The sequence below is a fragment of the Sylvia atricapilla genome, chromosome 11, assembly GCF_009819655.1.
Source record: "Sylvia atricapilla isolate bSylAtr1 chromosome 11, bSylAtr1.pri, whole genome shotgun sequence".
Taxonomy (NCBI): Eukaryota; Metazoa; Chordata; class Aves; order Passeriformes; family Sylviidae; genus Sylvia; species Sylvia atricapilla.
Genome location: NC_089150.1, coordinates 6,167,189 through 6,185,913, shown reverse-complemented (window position 1 = coordinate 6,185,913; position 18,725 = coordinate 6,167,189). Strand labels below are relative to the sequence as shown.

Here is an 18,725-nt window from a genome sequence, read left to right as displayed (position 1 = left end):
TTTCAAAGTAAATTTACATTTTCAAGGGGGACTTGGGACCAGATCTAGAACCAGTTATTTTCTGTAGGTGCACTGGAAACTGAACTGCCTAAATATTCCTTTCCCTTCAGAAGCCCCATTTCTGATTTTTCAAAGCCTAAAGCTGTGGGAGAGAGCACTGATAAAGGCACTCTGAGTGTTTGCGTGTGGCATGGTCAGTACATAGTAGGTGCAGTAGAACTATTTATTAAGAATAAGTAAATCCTTCTCTTTCCCCTGAAATTCAGTCCCTCCTTTGACTCAAATCTTCTGCTTCCCCAAGTCAGGAGTCGAAGTATTCTGCAGAACAGGGTCTTTGATTCTCTTAAACAGGAAATAAGTTTTAAGGCTGTCCTTGGTTTTCTCCATTTTCTATCAGGCAATTTCAGTTTCCCTTGCCGCACAAAACCAAGTGAAACTCAATTATATCAGGCACAAAGCCCTGGGTTTTCAGGACTAAAAAAAGGCATTATAAAAGAATCCCACTAATACATCATACTGCTAATAGGCTATCCAAGACTTCCTACCTAGCCCATGTCTTTAAAAATCCTTTTGTACTCTGTCTAAAACTAAGCATAATGTAGGAAAGCTAGAAATTCTAAGCAGGTTGGGAAAGTTTTAGGCTGGTTCTTCCAGACTTTTCTTTTGTTCAGAGGTTGTGTAAGGAGGGCAGGAGACTATTCTCTCACTGCAACACTTATTTAAGCACCAAATTATCCCCTCTGAGTATCAGGAGAAAGCAGTAAACACTAATTTTTCCTCTAAAAAGTAGCAGATACACTCCCCCCCGATCAGCACGGGGCTCCTACAGCCAACATGGAAAAAAGAGATTCCAGTTTCAAAGTCTAATGTTTCAAGTTTTGACTTCAAAGTCTGAAAATACAGATTTCCAAAAAGCAAGGTAAGTTCCCAGCATCATGGACATCACCCAGACTGTCTCAAAAGTTATCACTTATGGTCACAGAAAACCAAAGTAGCAAAGCAACAGCTGGAACTACTGCCAAGTGGAAAAGACCTTCCTGAAAAGCAAGCCAAGGGGAGAAATGCAGCTCTGAACATGCTTAGCAGCAACTGAAAGCTGGTTCCAGGCCTGCGAGCCAAGAGAACCAGGGAGATAAGCCAGCTGCAGGATCGTGAGGCTCCCTGACGAGTTGGCTCAGCCTCGGTGGGATGTCTGGCAGCACAAATGTTAGAGGAGGCCTCAGGACACTGGAGCTACCTGTGTTGGTGACACTGTACTCCTCACTCTTCTTCCTGGTCTGGTAGATGATGCAGACCCAGACCAGGGAGGTGAGCACGATGCTGCAGACCACGGCGATGGTGATGATGCCCACGGTGGTGCGGTCCTTGCGGCAGCCCAGCGACTGCAGGACGCTGACGTGGCTGTGCGCGCGCTCCGTGCCCAGCGTGTTGGACATCTCACACGTGTACTTCCCCGCGTCCTCCAGCGCCACGTTCCTGACGATCAGCAGCTGGTTGCCCGAGGTGAAGTGGTGCCTTTCTGTCACCACCAGGGGCTGGTCACCTTTCAGCCAGGTGATGCGGGGCGCGGGGCTCCCCGTGGCTTTGCACTGGAGAGCCACGGTCTCACCGACGGACACCACGTGGTCTTCCAGTGGGTGGACCAAAGACGGAGTCTCTGCAGGAGAACACACACACAAAATCATTTTTAGGGACAGTGTAGCAACAGAGTTAACAGCACTGAATATTCCTCATCTTCCTGCAGACACAGCAATGCACAAAGCAGGCACATGCTCAGGGATATGGCAGTTGCACCCCACAACAGATCTAACAACTACAGCCAAGGCCTCACTTCCCACAGCCAATTGGTGGTGAGTTTTCCCAACAAGAAACTTCTGAGGACACGTCCTCAGAACATGGTGAATTATTTCACAGGGCAATTTCCTTTTGAAGTAATTTTCCCAGACAGCAAATAGACTGGTTAGAGGGGCTTCCTCAGCACAAGAGGAGATGTGACTTGCTGCTCCTTCTCTTACTTAACATGTATTTTTCATTAGTGAACTGCAATGTAAAAGAATGAAACAAGACTAGGCAGACCATTTGACTCTCTCTCTTTAATCTGCACCAACGAGGTCGAAGAGGTGGCAACCTGTGTAGCTAATCTTTTCTCTTCTTGTAAAAGTGTATATAAGATGGAGTAAAAAAAAATAAAATTCAGACCTTTCCCTGCTGACTCTTTTGCTGTTTGCTGGTTCTTTCATGTCCCTAACAGCAACAGGTTTTTATACTTTTATAAGTTTTGTCCACTTGCATATTTGGGTTCATCTTCCAATTACAACTTCAGGTGATGAAGTCATTTACCCCAAGTTTGCTTCCCTCCCCAGCTCACTTTTGTTGACATTTCTCAGGGTCTGAGACAGTGAGGTGTCCTTGGCTCCCAGGCCTGGAGAGGAACTGTTCTGCCTGACCAAAACAGGAGAACAGCAGCTAACGCTCTACACGGAGTTTAGCGCTACACCCTAAAGCACTGCAGCATTACAAACACATGCCAAAGCAGCTCTAGCTAAAACCCTTCCAGGCGCCTTACCCAGCACGGTGAGGGTGGCGTTGGCGAGCACGGAGCCCGCAGAGTTCTGCGCCGTGCAGCTGTAGACGCCCATGTCCTCCACCTTGACGTCGGTGATGAAGAAGACGTCGTCGTCGGGCATGACGTGCATGCGGCGCTCGCGGGCCGCGGGGAAGTCGGTGCCGCCGTCCTTCTGCCAGGCGATCTGCGGCGTGGGGTGGCCCTCGGCCGCGCACTCCAGGCGCGCCGTGGTCCCCGTCCGGCTCGTGATGTCGTGGGGAGTCTTGATGAACGATGGCAGCACTGATAGAGGGAAAAACAAGGGAAGGGCATGAGGGATTCAGTGGGGAAGCACCGTATTCTGGGCTGTTCTCTTTCCCACAGAGGGGGTTAAGGTGACAATTACCCACGTGTGCTTCTGCAGGATATCTCTCAACTGGGGGCTGACCCTGTGTTTCTACAGAACACACCTGTCTGCAGAGTCCATTACACCTCCAACTCAGATCATTAGAGCTGGGATCAAAGCTAATTTTCTTCTGTGAAAACCTGGGAAAAAAAAATCTGCTCTCTCTCCTACAGAGAACTTCCAATTCCTACATCCCTCTTCTTTGCATCCCTCTGTATTTTCATTTTAACTGGGCGAAGAATCTACCTGAGCAGCCGAAGAGAGGCAGCTCAAGCTGTTAACAGCATGCACGCTGAAGTGCTTGGTTGGATGGCCGCCAACACAAAATGCTGTGTGCTCCTCACAGATACTGACTGCTGCTGAGCAGAGGTTAAGAGCTCACCATCAGGAATGGACCCTCGAGAGCAACAAAGTGGGTCCCAAGGAACTGTACCACGTGTGGCACTTTTGGCTTCTTTTCTTCTCAGCCAAGGTCAGGATGAATAACACGGGAAACGAAGATGTCAAGTTTGGACTTGGAATGTCTATTATACCTTATCTATTTACAGTATTTACAGGCTCATGAGCCATGAGTTTAATGAGTGAGCTAGGGAAATGAGGTAAAATGGAGAGCTTGTAACTCTTTCTAAGGTTTTTTTAAGCTGTAAGTACCCAATACCAAGGTGACACTTACATTATTTATGTGTCTGGCCCAGTGATGACCAACCAAGGCCCGCAGTGTAGACCTTTTTCTCCCAATTACAGAAAACCACCCAAACCCACGAAGAAGAAGGAAGGAGGCGGCAAAGAAGAAGGACAAAGACAACACCCCAAAATCCTCCATCTTGACTCACATGTATTACTACACACTAAAACCCCAAACTCTAAGTTTCTAGGATTCCAGCACCACGACGGAGAGCTCAGGCTGAGGAGAGGAAGCAGCTCCCACTCACCATTAACAGTGAGGCGGGCCTTGTTGGAGTAGGTGGAGCCGAAGTGGTTGGTGATGACGCACTGGTAGCGGCCCTCGTGCGCGAAGGTGACGTGGCGCAGGTGCAGGATGGTGGTGCACTCCATCACCTCCCCGTCCTTGGCCCGCACGTGCGCGAAGTTCTCGATCTCGGCGTTGTGCAGCATCTCGTTGTCCTTCTTCCAGGCAAACACCATGGGGGAGCTGCTGCTGCTGGCGGCCAGGCAGGTGAAGCGGATGTCCTTGCCCAGGACAGCCACCGTGGTCTCGGGCTGGATGATGATCTGCGGCTTGGGGAAATCGTCTGCGGGGAAACGGAGGCAATAGTCAGTGCTGGACTCTGAGGGGAGACTGGAGCAAGGCAAGAGGTGAAATGAGAAATAAGCAGTGCTCTGTAGAGCAGGTGTGCCACACACAACTCCACTGAGTCGCTGGTTTATGTGGGATTGCTGTTCCTGTGGTTCCTTCAGTGGGCTGAGATGGTCACCAGTGACCTGAGACACCTACAAGACACCAGCTCCCTTCCCAGCTGAATCTGAGAAAGACACTGTGGTCTGAAGAAGATATTCAGACCACATTCAGGTTGTCCTTTCTTGCATGAAGAGCACAACTGAATTTAAAACCTCACCTCCAGACCTGTATTGGCAGGAAGTAGGAGAGGAGAGGGCACTTAAAGGGTCTCCAGTGTCACCTCCAGGGAAAATCACTCACAGGAGGTTTTAGTGAGGTGGAGATTGATCTCTTCTCCCAGGCAATAGGACAAGAGGCAATGACTTCAAGTTATGCCATGAGAGGTTTAGATTAGCTAATAGGAAACATTTCTTCTCCAAAAGGGCTGTCAAGCACCAGAAGGGGCTGCCCAGGGACCAGGGACATGGTGGAGTCACCATCCCTGGAGGTATTTAAATGATGTGTCAGTGTAGCAGCACTCAGGGCTGTGGTTTAGTGGTGCATTTGGCTGCAGTAAGTTAATGGTTGGACTCAAAGATCTTAGAGGTCTTTTCCAACCTAAAGGACTCTATGACTCTACACAGCCCATGCTGTCAAAGCAGAAGCAGCTGTATTTGCCTGTCACCCGACCAGGGTGGAAAGCTTCACACACACTCTCTCTCTGCCCTGAAGACTGTTGGTTTTAGCAAGGTTCCAAGCAGATTCATTTATTAGGTTTCTACAAATGGTGTAATTTAATATTTGACTAAGGTTTAATTAAACAGCCAGGCCTCTGGAACCAGGACTACTAGTGCCTGGAGGACTTGGCAGGCACCGGGAAGCAAAGCTGCTTTTGCTTTGTGATGTTGCTGTGGGGATGGAGCCTTCAGGATCTCTTCTTCCAGATGAGCACAGCAAGCCTCCCTCCCAGCCTGCTCAGACAGAGGCCACCTAGGCAGAGCTTGTCACTGGGGGATCAGGAGGGACACTGGAACAAAGCTTCTGCTCCGTGTTCACTGCAAGTCATGCATTCAGCTCAGTTAAATAGTGTTTGCAAAAGCTCATTTTTCCTTCAAACAACCATGTGCAGCTCCACCCAGGATCCTCACTGGTTGGCTCCACTGCACAGGGTTTGGCTCCCAAACCAGGCCTTTCTTTTCCCCAGAAACTGGATGCCTGAGCAGCATTGATTTGGCGTCTTCTGATGATTTAAATTTCTTCTTCTTTATGAGAAAGGTAGTAGATGTTTATGTATGCTGGGCATTAAGTAAAGCTGCTCTGAAACCATAGCTCAGGTGCAGAGTCAACTGCAGTATTTGGGTGGGCCTTACTGGCCCCAAAGGAAGCAGCTGTGATGGAGGGATTCTCCCCTGGGTTTTGTTTTTAACTCTTTGTTGTCTCCAAGAGGGAGAAAAGATAGATGAAGAACACAAATCCAGAGAAAAGCTCAGAACACTGCAGAAGGAAAAAAAATTACAGCCGCAGTCTTGATACTATCACACTGAGAGGACTGAGTGTCTGTGCAGCCCCATCTGGAACAGGCCTTAGTCCCTTTTGATTTAATATTCAGGGAGCCCTGTAAGGAATACTCTGGATGCAAGCAATGCGCTGTGTGGTTTTAGTGGGAAATAAATTGTAGCCAATGACAAATTTTTTAAATGCAGGCTCGGGCTTCCTTTGATCCCACTGAATAACAAAACAAAACAGAAACCCTCTCATAATAACATGCTGGTACTCAAAGAAAATGTTTCCCAAGTGACTCCTACCCTTTGTACAACCTCAAAACACGCAGGCGAGACTTACCACACACAAAACTCTCTGGCTGGATGGCAAAAATGCTCTTGCTTTTCAGTGACTCAGGATGGGCACAGGTGGCCACCACAAAGGACTGCAGCTCCTTCTCCACTAACCACTGGGGCAGCCACTTCAGCTGGCAGTCGCAGAGGAAGCTGTCGCTGTTAATGTGGCTGCAGGGAAACAAAACCAACACCAGCCTGCTGTGAGTCCTGCACGGAGGGAAGGCTGGGAGGCTCACAGCCCTTTCATGTTAAACACATTCCTCCTGCCCACCCCCAGCATGGGTGGAAGGGAGAAAAAGGACTGCAGGGATGCCCTTGAGGCACTAAAGATGTTACAGACGTGACACATTTAAACAGCATTTCATCTCCCCACGGAGAAACCCCCTCCTGTACTGCAATGACACCCTGCAGCACCTTGTAATTATTAACCAGCTCCCAAAGTGATCCCCAGGAACAGACAAGCAATGTCAATGAGTTCCTGCTCTGCCCCTGTGGTTTCAGCATCTTGGGTGGGGACCAAATTCAGCACTTAACTGCTGACCAGAGAGAGAGAGGACACCCAACTCCCACTGTAAGGCCTCAAATTCCCTCCATGACAGAGCAGGTGACCCTGGAGTTGTGTTTACTGATTAACAGAAGCAGCAGAGGAAAAATGACCAAAGATATTTGTGTAAACCCCACAGAAACAGTAACTAGGCTGGAAAAAAACCCATATAAACATTTCTCAGCATCCTGAGTTCCAACCCTACCATTGTAGGATTCTGATCCAACACTAGCTTAGCACCTTCTGTTAGGAAAAGAGGTGTGAAAAGGGGGCAAAGAAAAAGGGAGCTTTGGAATTAATGTGGGTTCTTTTTAATATTCTGAGCCAAATTATGGCTCAGTATAGCTCTAAGGCCAGTGAAGAACTGTAAATTTACACAAACAGGGCATTCATACTTCAGTCTGGTTTGCAAAACTCAGTCTGATCCTTGGAACAGAATGTGAGGATGCCTCAGAGACTGGGAAAATGAGAGCTCATGTCCTATAATACTCCAAGCTATGCAGGGTATCAAGAGCACAGCAGAATCTCAACTCCAGCACTGCACTATAAGATGTGAATCTCCTGTTACTCTTCTACCAATACCTCAGAAAATCCTGAAGTTTGAAATGAGCAGGAAAGGGAAAAAGAAAGAATTTGACTGGAGAGGCAGGGAATATAGGGATTTGGTTTTTCAAAGCTGTTCACTTTGTTGTTCTAGAAAGATGCGTAGCCTCTAACACATATGATGGCATAAACCCCTCCTGGCTACTAGGGACAGGTCACGAGATCCTTCAGCACAATGCATTCTGCATGTCAATGCCCTCTATCTGAACTTCTCCATTTCACAAACATTCCTTCACAATATCTGGGACCTCACTATCTCTTCCTAATAAGATCAATCTTTCATCTCAATTTTATTTCAAGTGCCAGTGCAGAAGATAAAGTTTTTAATCACACAACAGGCACAGTGTTTATCTTCTTCATTCCCAGTCACTGGTATCAAGTGTCACTGCCAAGAGCCACCATCTGATTCCCATTTCCAGTGTCAGGAGCAAGAACCTGTACCTGCCTAAATACCAAATAAATGATTTTGTGTTCCAGAGACACTGCACTACTCCAGGGCACAGCAACACATTGACAGTGGATTAAATATTTATGGGGAAGAAGAGAAAAGGAAACCAGGCAAGACTGGAAACAGTGTCTGATAACAGTGCAGAGCCCCAGCCTGGAGCACAAGCAGCAGCTCTGATAACACATCCGTATTTTTACACCAGAAGGCTGGATGACAAGTGGATGCAGTTCAACTGGTGCTTATCACTGCAGTATCAGTCCAGTGTGTGAACCCTAAACACAGGTACAGCAAGGGAGCAGATAGGCCACTGGGAATTAAATCCATGGTGGTGTGAGCAGGAGAGCTGGCTAATAGGACCAGGGCTGGACTTCCTGAATGGAGATGAATCACTGCACAGGCAAAAACCTGCTGGAAGAACCTATCCTGATGATCTAATTTCTCTCACTATTGCATGCAAGATGTTCCTGTGACAGCTCCTCATGTGTAAAAATACCCCACAGAGGAGGACACAGGGCAGAGGGAAATGAATGAGTGGATAACACCCGTGCTGCTGCTCATGTCCAGGGCCAGGAGGATCCCTCCTGCCCGAGGGTGTGAGCAGGGCAGTTCACTTACAGCTGCCGCAGGCTCTTCATCCTGGCAAAGGCATCGGCTTGGATGGAGCGGATGGCGTTGTCCCCGAGGTTCCTGCAGGCACAACCACAGGCAGTGTGAACAAAAGAGATGCTGTTTATGGCTGGGACAGAGCCTCTCCACACTGATTTAAGCAATGACTCCAGTAGCAGGTGATTCAGTAGCTCCTTGTCAAGGCCTTCAGCACTTACAGAGCATAAAGATGTTCCTCAAAACATCTTTATGTTATTAAAGTATTGCTGAACAATAGCCAGCCAACAAAAATTACACTTAACTAAATCACCAAGTCATTCCCTGCCCCATCTTCTCACTACACTTTCCCAGTCTGAGCTACCTCCATCATCCATAGCTCAGAAATTCCTCAGCCCCCTCGATAACCAAAGATAGTCAGGAATGTGGTACCCCAGGCTAGACCTTCAGCAAACATAAAAGAAAGCAAATACTTGCACTAAGCAGCATCTGAGGAATTATTTGAAAATGACTGGGAGAGGATACTGCTGGGTTTAAAAAAACATCCGCGAATTTCCAAAGGAAGGGAGTTAAAGGCTCCCCTTGCAACTACTGCTAATTAAAAAAATAATTCGTTCTCTGAAAAAGCAGTGTCGGATTTAGGGCTGAAGTTCTCTGAGTGACATGTAGGGCAGACAAGCACTGTTTAAAGAGGACAATCTCAGCAGAGCATTAAAGACACCTTTATTTGGGAATGTCCTCCCAGTCAGGCAGCCCAAATCTTTCAGCGTGCTCTCGATGGCCATAACATTTCATACAATCAACAGCCAATAAAACATGTAGAGCACAGTCACATATACTTTAACTTGTCTTAATCCAAGAAAAGAGGTTATTCATGAATCACTGCTGGAGTCATCAGCCTTGGGACACAGAAAAATATTACACAGAGGCAGCCAAAATGTACTTCTTGCAAATGGCTCTAAGGGGGTTGTGCTGAATGGGGATGTTCAATGGGGATGCATCGAAATCAGTCAACTGCAACACGTGTTACTGCCAGAGCCTGGGTTTAGGAGGAAGCTGGGGCAAAGGAGGAGAGAGTGCTGTGTCTGAACCAGCCTATTCTCACTGCTAGCAGCCTGCAAAGCAGGAATGTGCAAGTCAAGGTGATACTCTCAAAAATTAAGAGCATGCAAATTTCCCATATGTTCTATAACTTTGTTCCTGGCACAAAAAAAGGCCAAAGTTGAGGTGGACTTATAATGAGAAGGAAGCAGGTGGCCCCCACAAATGGACTGGCTTCTCAGTTTACAAAGACACTATTAAATTGCTAGCAGATTTCTCAAGCAGCTACTTTTGGCAGACCCCCCTTCCCAAACTCTGAGGCCTGGTGGGTTACTCACAGGTGCTCCACAGCCTCCAGCCCTGAGAACGCTTTCTTGGCCACTGACTTGATCTTGTTTCCAAACAGAGTTCTGCAGTTTCCAAACATCCAGTGCCAGATACACAGAAAGAAAAAGAGGAGGGGGGGGGCAAAAAAAAAAAAAAAAAAAAAAAGGAACACAATTAGTGTGGCTTTATCTGATATACACACTCAAGTTTAAGTCCCAGGAAATCTGAACTGCACAGAGATTAAGAGGGCTGAAACACACTTGCTTTCCTGCTCCTGAAATTAAATCCTTTTATCTGTATTAGAATTTAATAGTGATGACAGCACAAAAGGGAATGTGCCATATCATGTAAAAAGGCAGGTTTGCTCTCCTGCTTGGGAACCAGCTTGCTGAGTAACAGAAGGTCCCCTCTGTGCTTTGCAGCCTGGCTGTGGACAGGACTAAGTGCAGTGACAATTTAACAAGATACTGGGCTCTCCCCACAACACTTTTCATTTCTGACTTCTTCCTAGACAAAAAAAGAGTGGTAATTTACTCATTGGTGCTTGAAGAGGCTTGGTGGCCTGAGCAGCTATCAGCACACAGGGCTGAGGGCTGCCCCTGGGCTGCACATTCACAGCTGACTGGAGGCACTGCTCATTCCTTCCTTGTAAATACAACAGCAAAGCAACATCATGCAACAGATCATAGCCAAGGGATAATTTCAAGGAGCAAAAGGCAGAGCAGGTAATGCCCAGAGCTGAGGAGTGGGCTTGGTTGCATCTGTGACCAGAGAGCATTCCTCTGAATCAGCAGTGGCATGAGGGGACGGTCACCAGAAAACAGCCAGCTGGAGAGATCCCAGCCCAGCTGCCATCTCCAGAGCAACAGTTCTCCATAAATCTTGACCAGTGCTAATGGCCAGGGGCAGGGTTAGTGCCACATGGATAGTCCCCTCACCTGTTTTAATAAAACATCAATCAGTGTCATTAATTAGGAGCTGCTTTCCTTCCCCAGGCTGCCTCTAAGGTTTATCCTCCAGGTGCATCTGTTATCACCACGTGGTGTCCAGGGCAAGTCATCACTAACACCTCAGGTGAAAAAAAAGCACATCTGGGGCTGCATTTGATTTTCAGTTTTCATTCAAGAGCTGTCCTTTGGTACAGGATGTGACCTGTATCTGCTCCCCAAAAAGACTTACAACTATGATGGTCCCACTGCTTGCTTACTGTTCAGGGAAAGGAGAGGAGTAAAAGATGGAGCATGTGCAGCCACTCCATGAGCAAATACATTTCCAAGAACCTGTCAAGGCTTTCCACAAAGCACTTTTCAAATGTCAGGATAATTTGGTTATATATTGGCTCCCAGAAAGCCCAGTTTCTAATACCCCCAGCACCAAAAGGATGTGTGCAATCATGTGTGCCATTATTTGGTAAAAGGGATGTTGCATTAATGAAGGCTTTGAAAAATCCATTAGAATGATTAATACAGTAAATAATTTACAATATGTAAACTCTGGTCAAATGACTGCATCCATACACACTGATTTCTGAAGCCATATTCCTAAATAAGTACATTGTAAGGATAACATAAGGACTAAAGGAAATGGCCTCATGCTGTGCCAGGGAGGGTTTAAATTAGATTTTAAGAAAAAATTCTGCAGAAAAAGGGTTGTAAGATTGGAATCAAGGATTGAACAGACTGCCCAGAGAAGTGGCAGAGATGCCATCCTTGGATGTGTTCAAAAAGACCTGTGGATGTGGTATTCCAGGCCATGGTTTAATGATGAACATGGTGATGGTGCTAGGCTGATGGTTGGACTTGATGAGCCTAAAGATCTTTCCTAACTTTTATGATTCTAATGGAAGTTAGATGGGCAACTACTATTGCAAAAATTATGCTGAGCTTGGGTTTGATAGCTGCAGATTTCTATTACTGTTCAGTGGATTTTGAACTTCAAAAATTGGAGATACTGCTGATATCTGTTTAGTCATCTGTGCAGAGATAAGCATCTGGGGAAAGGAGTACACAACTGCACCACTTGTGTAGGTGCACACAGCTTGATGCCTGGACAGGAGAAATACCTAACACACATAAGGAGTCAGGCCTCAGTAAACTCATTACTCCTTGCAACTAATTTCAATTAAGTGCCTCTACAAATCTGAGAGTTTGAACCTAAGAGCCCCCATCAAAGGGCTGTGGAAGGCTGGAATGTGAAGGCAGCAGAACACAGCCACAATTAGCCAGCCCAGTGCTGGCCAAAACCTCCTCCACGGGGCAGAGACAAGCACAATCTCTCCTGGAGACTGCACCAGTGTAATTACATGGCAAACACACAATTCATTGCAGCGTTTTCTCCTCCAGCCAGTTTTGCACCTGCAGGAAGATTTCACTGAGTGAGCCATCAAAAAAGCTGGTTACATTTAGCAGCTTGAATAATTAGGAACCTCCTTGTTCCACAGTGATTCCACCAGTGCCTTTTATGCTTCAGCGCTTCTCGACTCCCTCTTTCTTCAAGCAACATTTTAATTTAGGCCTGTGCTCTCCATCCTGGAGAGCTTCATATATAATTCAGAGAAGGCTAAAGTGACTGGCCTCTCCATCTCTGTTTAACACCTTCATGTCAGCGAACAACCCTCTCTGTGCTAAATCCTTTCAGAGGCTAATCTGTGCCAGATCAAAGGGGAACGGCTTTTAAGGCAATCTCCACAGAGCTGAGGTGATTATTAATTCATTGGAAGGTCTCCTCTGAAGTGCCCATTTATTTTTTGTATGCTAATGCATTTAAAGTGGTTGACGGTTTAAACACAGGCCCTAAATCACACAGTGAGATGTTTGCTGTGAGGGCTGATCTTTTATTTACAAAAAAATCCTGGTACTCACTTCAGCCTTAGAAATCACCGGTTTGGGATTTATGTGCTGATAAGCTAAAATAGTTCTAAGGAGTTCCCTTTAAAAGTGACTACTTACAGGTATTCTCAAAATGCCTCAAGAAATAATAATAAAAAAATAATTTCTTGTTCTGAGAGTTTTTTTAGCCTTACATGCTGGCTGACAGTGAACAATCCCAGCAATGTGTCTGTCCCACAGCAGTTCACTGTATTAAGTAACCAAACCACTCCTGTCTGCCCCAAACCAACCTGATCCACATGCTTTTCCAGGCTATGAACTGTGCTGCAATCCCCTGCACATGTCCCTCAGCCAGACTCAGAGCTGGCCCGAGTCCACGAGCAATGACAGCCATCAGTCAACAAAGGAAAGAAAGATAGAAACCAAGCTTCCTTAGACTTGCACAAGCCCTCACTGCACCCTTGGCCACTGGCAGCCCAAGCCAACCATCTTTTGGAGGTGTTCCTTGTGCTGGGTGATAAACATCAGGCCACAGGGGAGAGCAATAGCTGCTCCTCCCAGAGCTCCCAGCACATAACCCCACAGGCTGCCCCGCTCCCTTCCCTCCTCCTGCTCCTTGCTGTCCCTCCTGGCCTCTGCCTGACCCCCACAGCCCATCAGGGCTCACTGCTCCTGCTTTCCAAGTCACTCCTTTTGCTGAACTCTTTCCTTTGGTGCTGTCTCCTATGGATTTTTCACCACTCCCCTGCTATCTGCACCCAGCATTTCTAACACATCCTAATCACTTGGGACCATGATTTTGCTCCCATGCCAGTGGCCCTGTTGGAGGGCTGTACCACCAGCAGTGGATGTACCACCAGGGCAGCTCTCTCTGCTCCTTTCCACCACCTTCTCTCCCTTGTCAAAGCAGCACTACAGATTCTCTACAGCCTGCAAATCCCACCGGAGAGAGTCTCTGCTCCCATCACCCTTCCAGCTGCTCACACGGTCTCACTGGTTTCTTCAGACAAACCAAACACTTCAGTCAGGCAGCCAAGGACTCTTCCCACCCACTGCATCTGCTCCTCTGCCTTTTTTCTGGCAGTCATGGGAAGATTCTCTGACTCTGCATGCACAGCAATACCCTATTTCTGCTTCCCTGCCCCCTGTCCTTAAATCCTCCTCTGCCTTCTGTCCCACTTGACTTGCAGCTGTAACTTGGTCCCCTCCTCATGGACCCCGTGACTCCCCTCAGCAACGATCAAATGCCACCTCTGTGTCTGTGAGTTCGGATTTTTCTCCTCTCGGCACCACACCTCCACAAACCCTGCCGTGGCTGGTCCCCGAGGAGGCTGTCAGGAGAGCGTGACAATATCTCGCCTGCCAGGGCTCACTGCAGCCATCTGCTCTCCATCGAGGTGCTTTTACTGCACCTCTGGCTGTGCCATCCCAGCAGCAGAGACTGCGGCATGGCGGGTGCTCAGAACTTCAACAAAGGCAAGAGGTAATGATTAGAGACTCTGGATTTGTCACAAGCCATCAGAGGCTCCTCTGACAGGGCTGATTTATGTCACCCATTTCAAATGGAACAGGGACTTGTACAGAGCAATGTGAAAATCCTGGCGAAGGCCAAGCAAAGCCATAAACATTTGCAAGGCGCATGCTTGCCTTGGGTTTCTTTTTATCTCCTTAAGAGCCTGTGCCCCATGGTGCCTTTTATTGTCACTGCACATGGAACTGAGCCCAAAAGATCACTCTCAGAAAGAGTATCCCACAGAAACGAATCCTGTTTCAATCCTCTGTTGTAACAGGAAGTGGGGCGATTTTTCTCTTCTGTTTATTGTTATTTGCTGCATCAATCAGTGCCTCACTGAAGATTGCGAGGGGTTGTTTTTGTCGCCTGTTTGCTTTTAGAAGTGAGGAATGGTTGTGCTGAATTTTATACACCAAAACAGCTTGAATTTTTCTCTGTGTCTGAACTGCAGTATGTGGCACCGTCTGTTCACCATTTAGAAAGGAAATAATTGCCTCATACCTGCTTGAAAACATCAGTGCTTGAAAACCACATTTGCACTCTTGCAGTGAGCCTGCAGAACCACTACAGCTCAGATTTTCTGCTGATTTTTGTCTTGTTCCAAGGTGAAGGAGGCTGCATAAAAAGGGACAGACCCAACCCCACACAGGCACACAGCAAAACTGGCTTGCAGAATTCAAGTCCAGGGATACTCACAGCTTGCTCAGGTTTTCCAGGCCTGTAAAGGCTCCATTGGTGTCTTCTATTGTGCCTGAGATGTCGTTGTGGTCCAGTTCCCTGGGGGAAGGACAAGAGAGAGCCCAGAATCAGCACCTCAGCCCCAGTGTCACTGTTACAAACAAGTGGAGGAAGCAGGAGAGTGCCACATGAGAGCTTCCCATTTTTTCCTGACAGGTATCAGAAAATGCAGAGTCCTGCAGCAAAGCAGCACCAATCACTTCTCCTGCACTGACACATGGTGGGATGGTGCATTCCAGAAAGAGCTCGGGCTTGTTCCTAGCTGAAACCCTCTGAGACAGCTACTCTTCACCAAGTAGGTTTCTGTCCTTTTCTAGTTCTGCCCATCCAAACAGGAGGAGGAAAATGAAAACAAAGCGCCAAAATTAACCCAAAAGAAACAGCTGAGCTTAAATATGCTGCCATGAAATAAGATCACTTTGGGTATTCCGGTGTATACATGTATTTGTCTATAGCTGAATCTTAGGAAGATGATTTGGTGTATTTTCTACAGTTACTTTTTTTTTTTTTTTTCTGGCAATGAACTTGAAAACTCAACAAAGGAAAGGACCAGCATCAGTACACCAGCCTAACTCTGTATGACCATTAAAAAAAAAAAAAAAAAAAAAAAAAAAAAAAGAGAGAATTCCTTTCCAGAGTTAGCTTCTTTTGGCTTTCAAATTGACCATCAATTACAAGAGTCAAAGAGGTCTGAAGAAAAACAAGCACACAGAACAAACAGAGAGATCCACAAAAGCTGTTTAAACAGACTGTTTAAAAATCCTTCCCTCCCAGCTTTTAAATCCAGCTAGCAATGAATACCCAGCAACACAGACAGAAATTCATCATTTCCAATGTTTAGTAAAAAGAAAGAAAAACTCAATAGGCTTTGTTGGTTTTGTTACATCACTCTGATTTAAAACCTGGCAAAACACAACACCAAAGCAAACTTCACCATCCAGATAACCCCTGAGCCCTCAGGTACTCCTTTCGCACCTTTTGAAGATGATTATCAGAAGGTTTCCAGATAAAGAAATATTAAGACCCAAAAAAAAAAAAAAAAAAAAGAAAAAAGAAAAAAAACAAACCAAGTCCCCTTGCATTTTGCAACACTCCAGACACAGGCATCACACAGTGTGGCTTTTGGGCAGCACAAATACACAGAAATTCACAAGAAGGGAAAACGAGTTTAAAATAACGCCCCAGTTTCAATATGGGAATGGTTTTCCTTCAGCTGGCTCTCCTTTCTCTACTTCAGGGTGAACTCAAGATGCAAAGGGAGATGGCCAAAAGCTGCAATTCGTGTTTCTCCTAACTTCTCTTAAGCTGGCTTAAGCCTGAGACCTGACTCTCATGTCCCTGGAGAGCCCTTAGGCAGCACCACTGTGGATGTCAGGGTGATCTGTGTGCTGCTCTGTGCCAAAGGCATGGACAAAAACTCCACACATTCTGCTGTGGTGGCCAAAGAGACGAGCCCAGGAGAATGCTTTGATGTGCTGGCATTTCCAGCACCATCCTAGTGGGACAGGAGCAAATACATCCTCCTGGAGCTCAGTTTCTACGTTTTCCCTACAGCTGCCAAGCCAATGTCCCTTGTTCTGTTTGTTTTTTAAGGGAAAATCCCTTCTCAGACATTTCTCCTCTTTAGTTTCACCACGGGCTACTGGTCTTTGGAGCAGCAAACCCTTTCCCATGGCAGGGACAGACAAGTGGGAACAGCCTGTAGGAGCCCTGACACACACTTTTATTAATTGACTGCCACACATTGTGCTTTCTTGAAAAAAGGGAAAGAAAACGGTATTGCTTGTTCATCCAGTGGCAACTCAAAGGTTTAGTGTTAGAAAGGAGGAATAAAAACCTTTTTAACAAATGAGTGAAAATAGAGAGAGGGAATAAAAAAGAGTGGGGTATTCTGGCCCAGCTCTCTTTGTATTCCAACTCCTCTCCCAGCCCCTGTTGCCAATTTCCTATTCTTTCTGGCTGGCTGAGCTTGAATGCTCCAAGCCTTGTTAATCATTGTGCTCAGAGGTCTCCGGGCCTGACCTCTATTTGAATAGCTCCACATTTCAGCAGTTTCACACCCACCAAAGGCTCCCCAACAATAGCCCATAATTAAAGCATGCTCAGCTCTTTTTCACCAGGTGCAGGACCCAATAGGCCTTTCTCTTTATTAAATTAGAGCTCGCTCACACACTCCCTCTCCACCTCCCCCCTGTGCCCGGGACATAAAAGAGGCTCCACATTCACTGCAGAGCAAAGAGAAGGACCAGCTTCCCTTCCCCTCCATTTTTCTTTGGAAACCTTTAGTTCCGGTCTTGACAGCTGCCTCAGAGAGGTCCCTTTCTGAATGCCCAGTGGCTGAAAGGCTTTGGCTTAACTTGAAGAAAAGCAAACAAAACCCAAACTCACTTTCCAGTCACTTCCTTCACTATGAACTTCAATAAAGAAAAGAGTAAGATGCAAAAAGTACTGTAAGGAGGGGAGATTTTTCTGTTCCCATTTCCTTTTAATGACTCAGGCCACAATGGGCTTCTGAAGAGGAATAAAAGTATCAAAGTGTGGTTTTTTTCCTTTTGAAGGAAGAATTAAATGAGTTTGCTGAACCCAACCAGCCTGGGAACGTGTCTGGTGCTGTCACAAGGACTGTGAGAACTTTGTGGTGTGCCAGATGAAGGTGCTGAGCCTGCAGCTCCCAGAGACAGGAGGAGAGCATCCAGCAGCTCTGCAGGTTCCAGTAAGGAGATAGAAGCAACACAGCTGCAGGAATGGAACTGGATTTCCCATCTTCTGATGTCCATAAGGAAAGCCCAGATATACAGTGTGTAATGGAACAATGCTCCAACTGCATCCCACAGGAGGCCACACTGATCTGTCTAATGGGCTCTATTGCTAAAACCTCACCAGCTGGGATTTGGACTAGGCAAGCTCCTTTCTGGTATCACATTTCCAGGTATTATATTCTGTCCGTGGGTTTAAAATAAAAGTGTGTGGTAAACACCCACAGCCAGCACTGGATGGATTGTTTTTGCAATTCAGTACTAGGGCACGTGAAACTTTGCCCTTGGCTACTTTTTGGTTTTTCAGGGTTTACCATGAAAATTAGAGCACAGAATGTTTCATGGGCCCAACTACATTAAGGAGAAATTCTTCTGGTTACTTGCACGGTACCTGCAAAAGCTTCTTATTTCTGTGCCTGGACTGAAGGCTGGGTGAAGTTACACTTCTGGTACAGTCAGATCCCAAGCCCAACATCTACATTTTTTTGTTTGGCCATTACTTTTTCCTTCATATCATCTTAGCCCATAATTTAATATTTAATATTCAGTTAAAAAAAAAAACAACACAGAAGTGCTCAATAGCACATTTAAGAGGATATTCGAATTTCCAGTGTTGTCAGTGGAAGGAATCATTCCCTGCTCCTTCTGAGTGCAGAATGACCCAAAAGAAACTAAGCTTTTCTAATAATTTCAATTAAAGTCAATAGGATATTAAAAGAAATACTACTATAAGCTGCAGGGATGAGGAGACCTCAGGGATTTTTTGTCAGCTGAGGTGGCTTCAGGAACCTGAAACTGCCAGACACGGGCACCCAAAGCATCTTCAAAGCAGAAGCATCTGGCAGAACACAAACTGTGGAGGGAACACGGGTGTGGATCTGACAAAAGCTGAGAGCAACTTACAGGACACGGAGGTTCTTGAGTCCCCTGAAAGCCCCTTCTGCAATATGATTGATGGAGTTGTGGCTCAGCCGCAGCACGTGCAGTCCCCCAAGGTCTGCCAGGCTCCCCTCATCCAGCCTCGTCAGGTTGTTGTAGGAGAGTATCCTGAGGGGGGAAAAAAAAGTACAACAGCTCTTGTCAGTCCATCTGGTATTTTCCAAACCCCTCTGTGCCAACCACTGCCCGCCTCCCACCACCACCCGACCCCTGGGTGGGTATGTAACAACTGGATTAGGAAATAAGGCTGCAGCCTG

At 46.6% G+C, this 18,725-nt stretch overlaps 1 protein-coding gene across 1 annotated transcript in view; it reads right to left on the bottom strand.

Moving 5' to 3' along the window:
* Positions 1–18,725, bottom strand: part of LRIG1 (leucine rich repeats and immunoglobulin like domains 1) — a 93,043-nt gene that overhangs the window by 6,712 nt on the left and 67,606 nt on the right. The window contains 8 exon segments of the mRNA XM_066327216.1: positions 1,238–1,657; positions 2,567–2,848; positions 3,884–4,204; positions 6,133–6,296; positions 8,339–8,410; positions 9,706–9,777; positions 14,732–14,812; positions 18,433–18,576. Coding sequence (XP_066183313.1) covers positions 1,238–1,657; positions 2,567–2,848; positions 3,884–4,204; positions 6,133–6,296; positions 8,339–8,410; positions 9,706–9,777; positions 14,732–14,812; positions 18,433–18,576 — 1,556 coding nt within the window.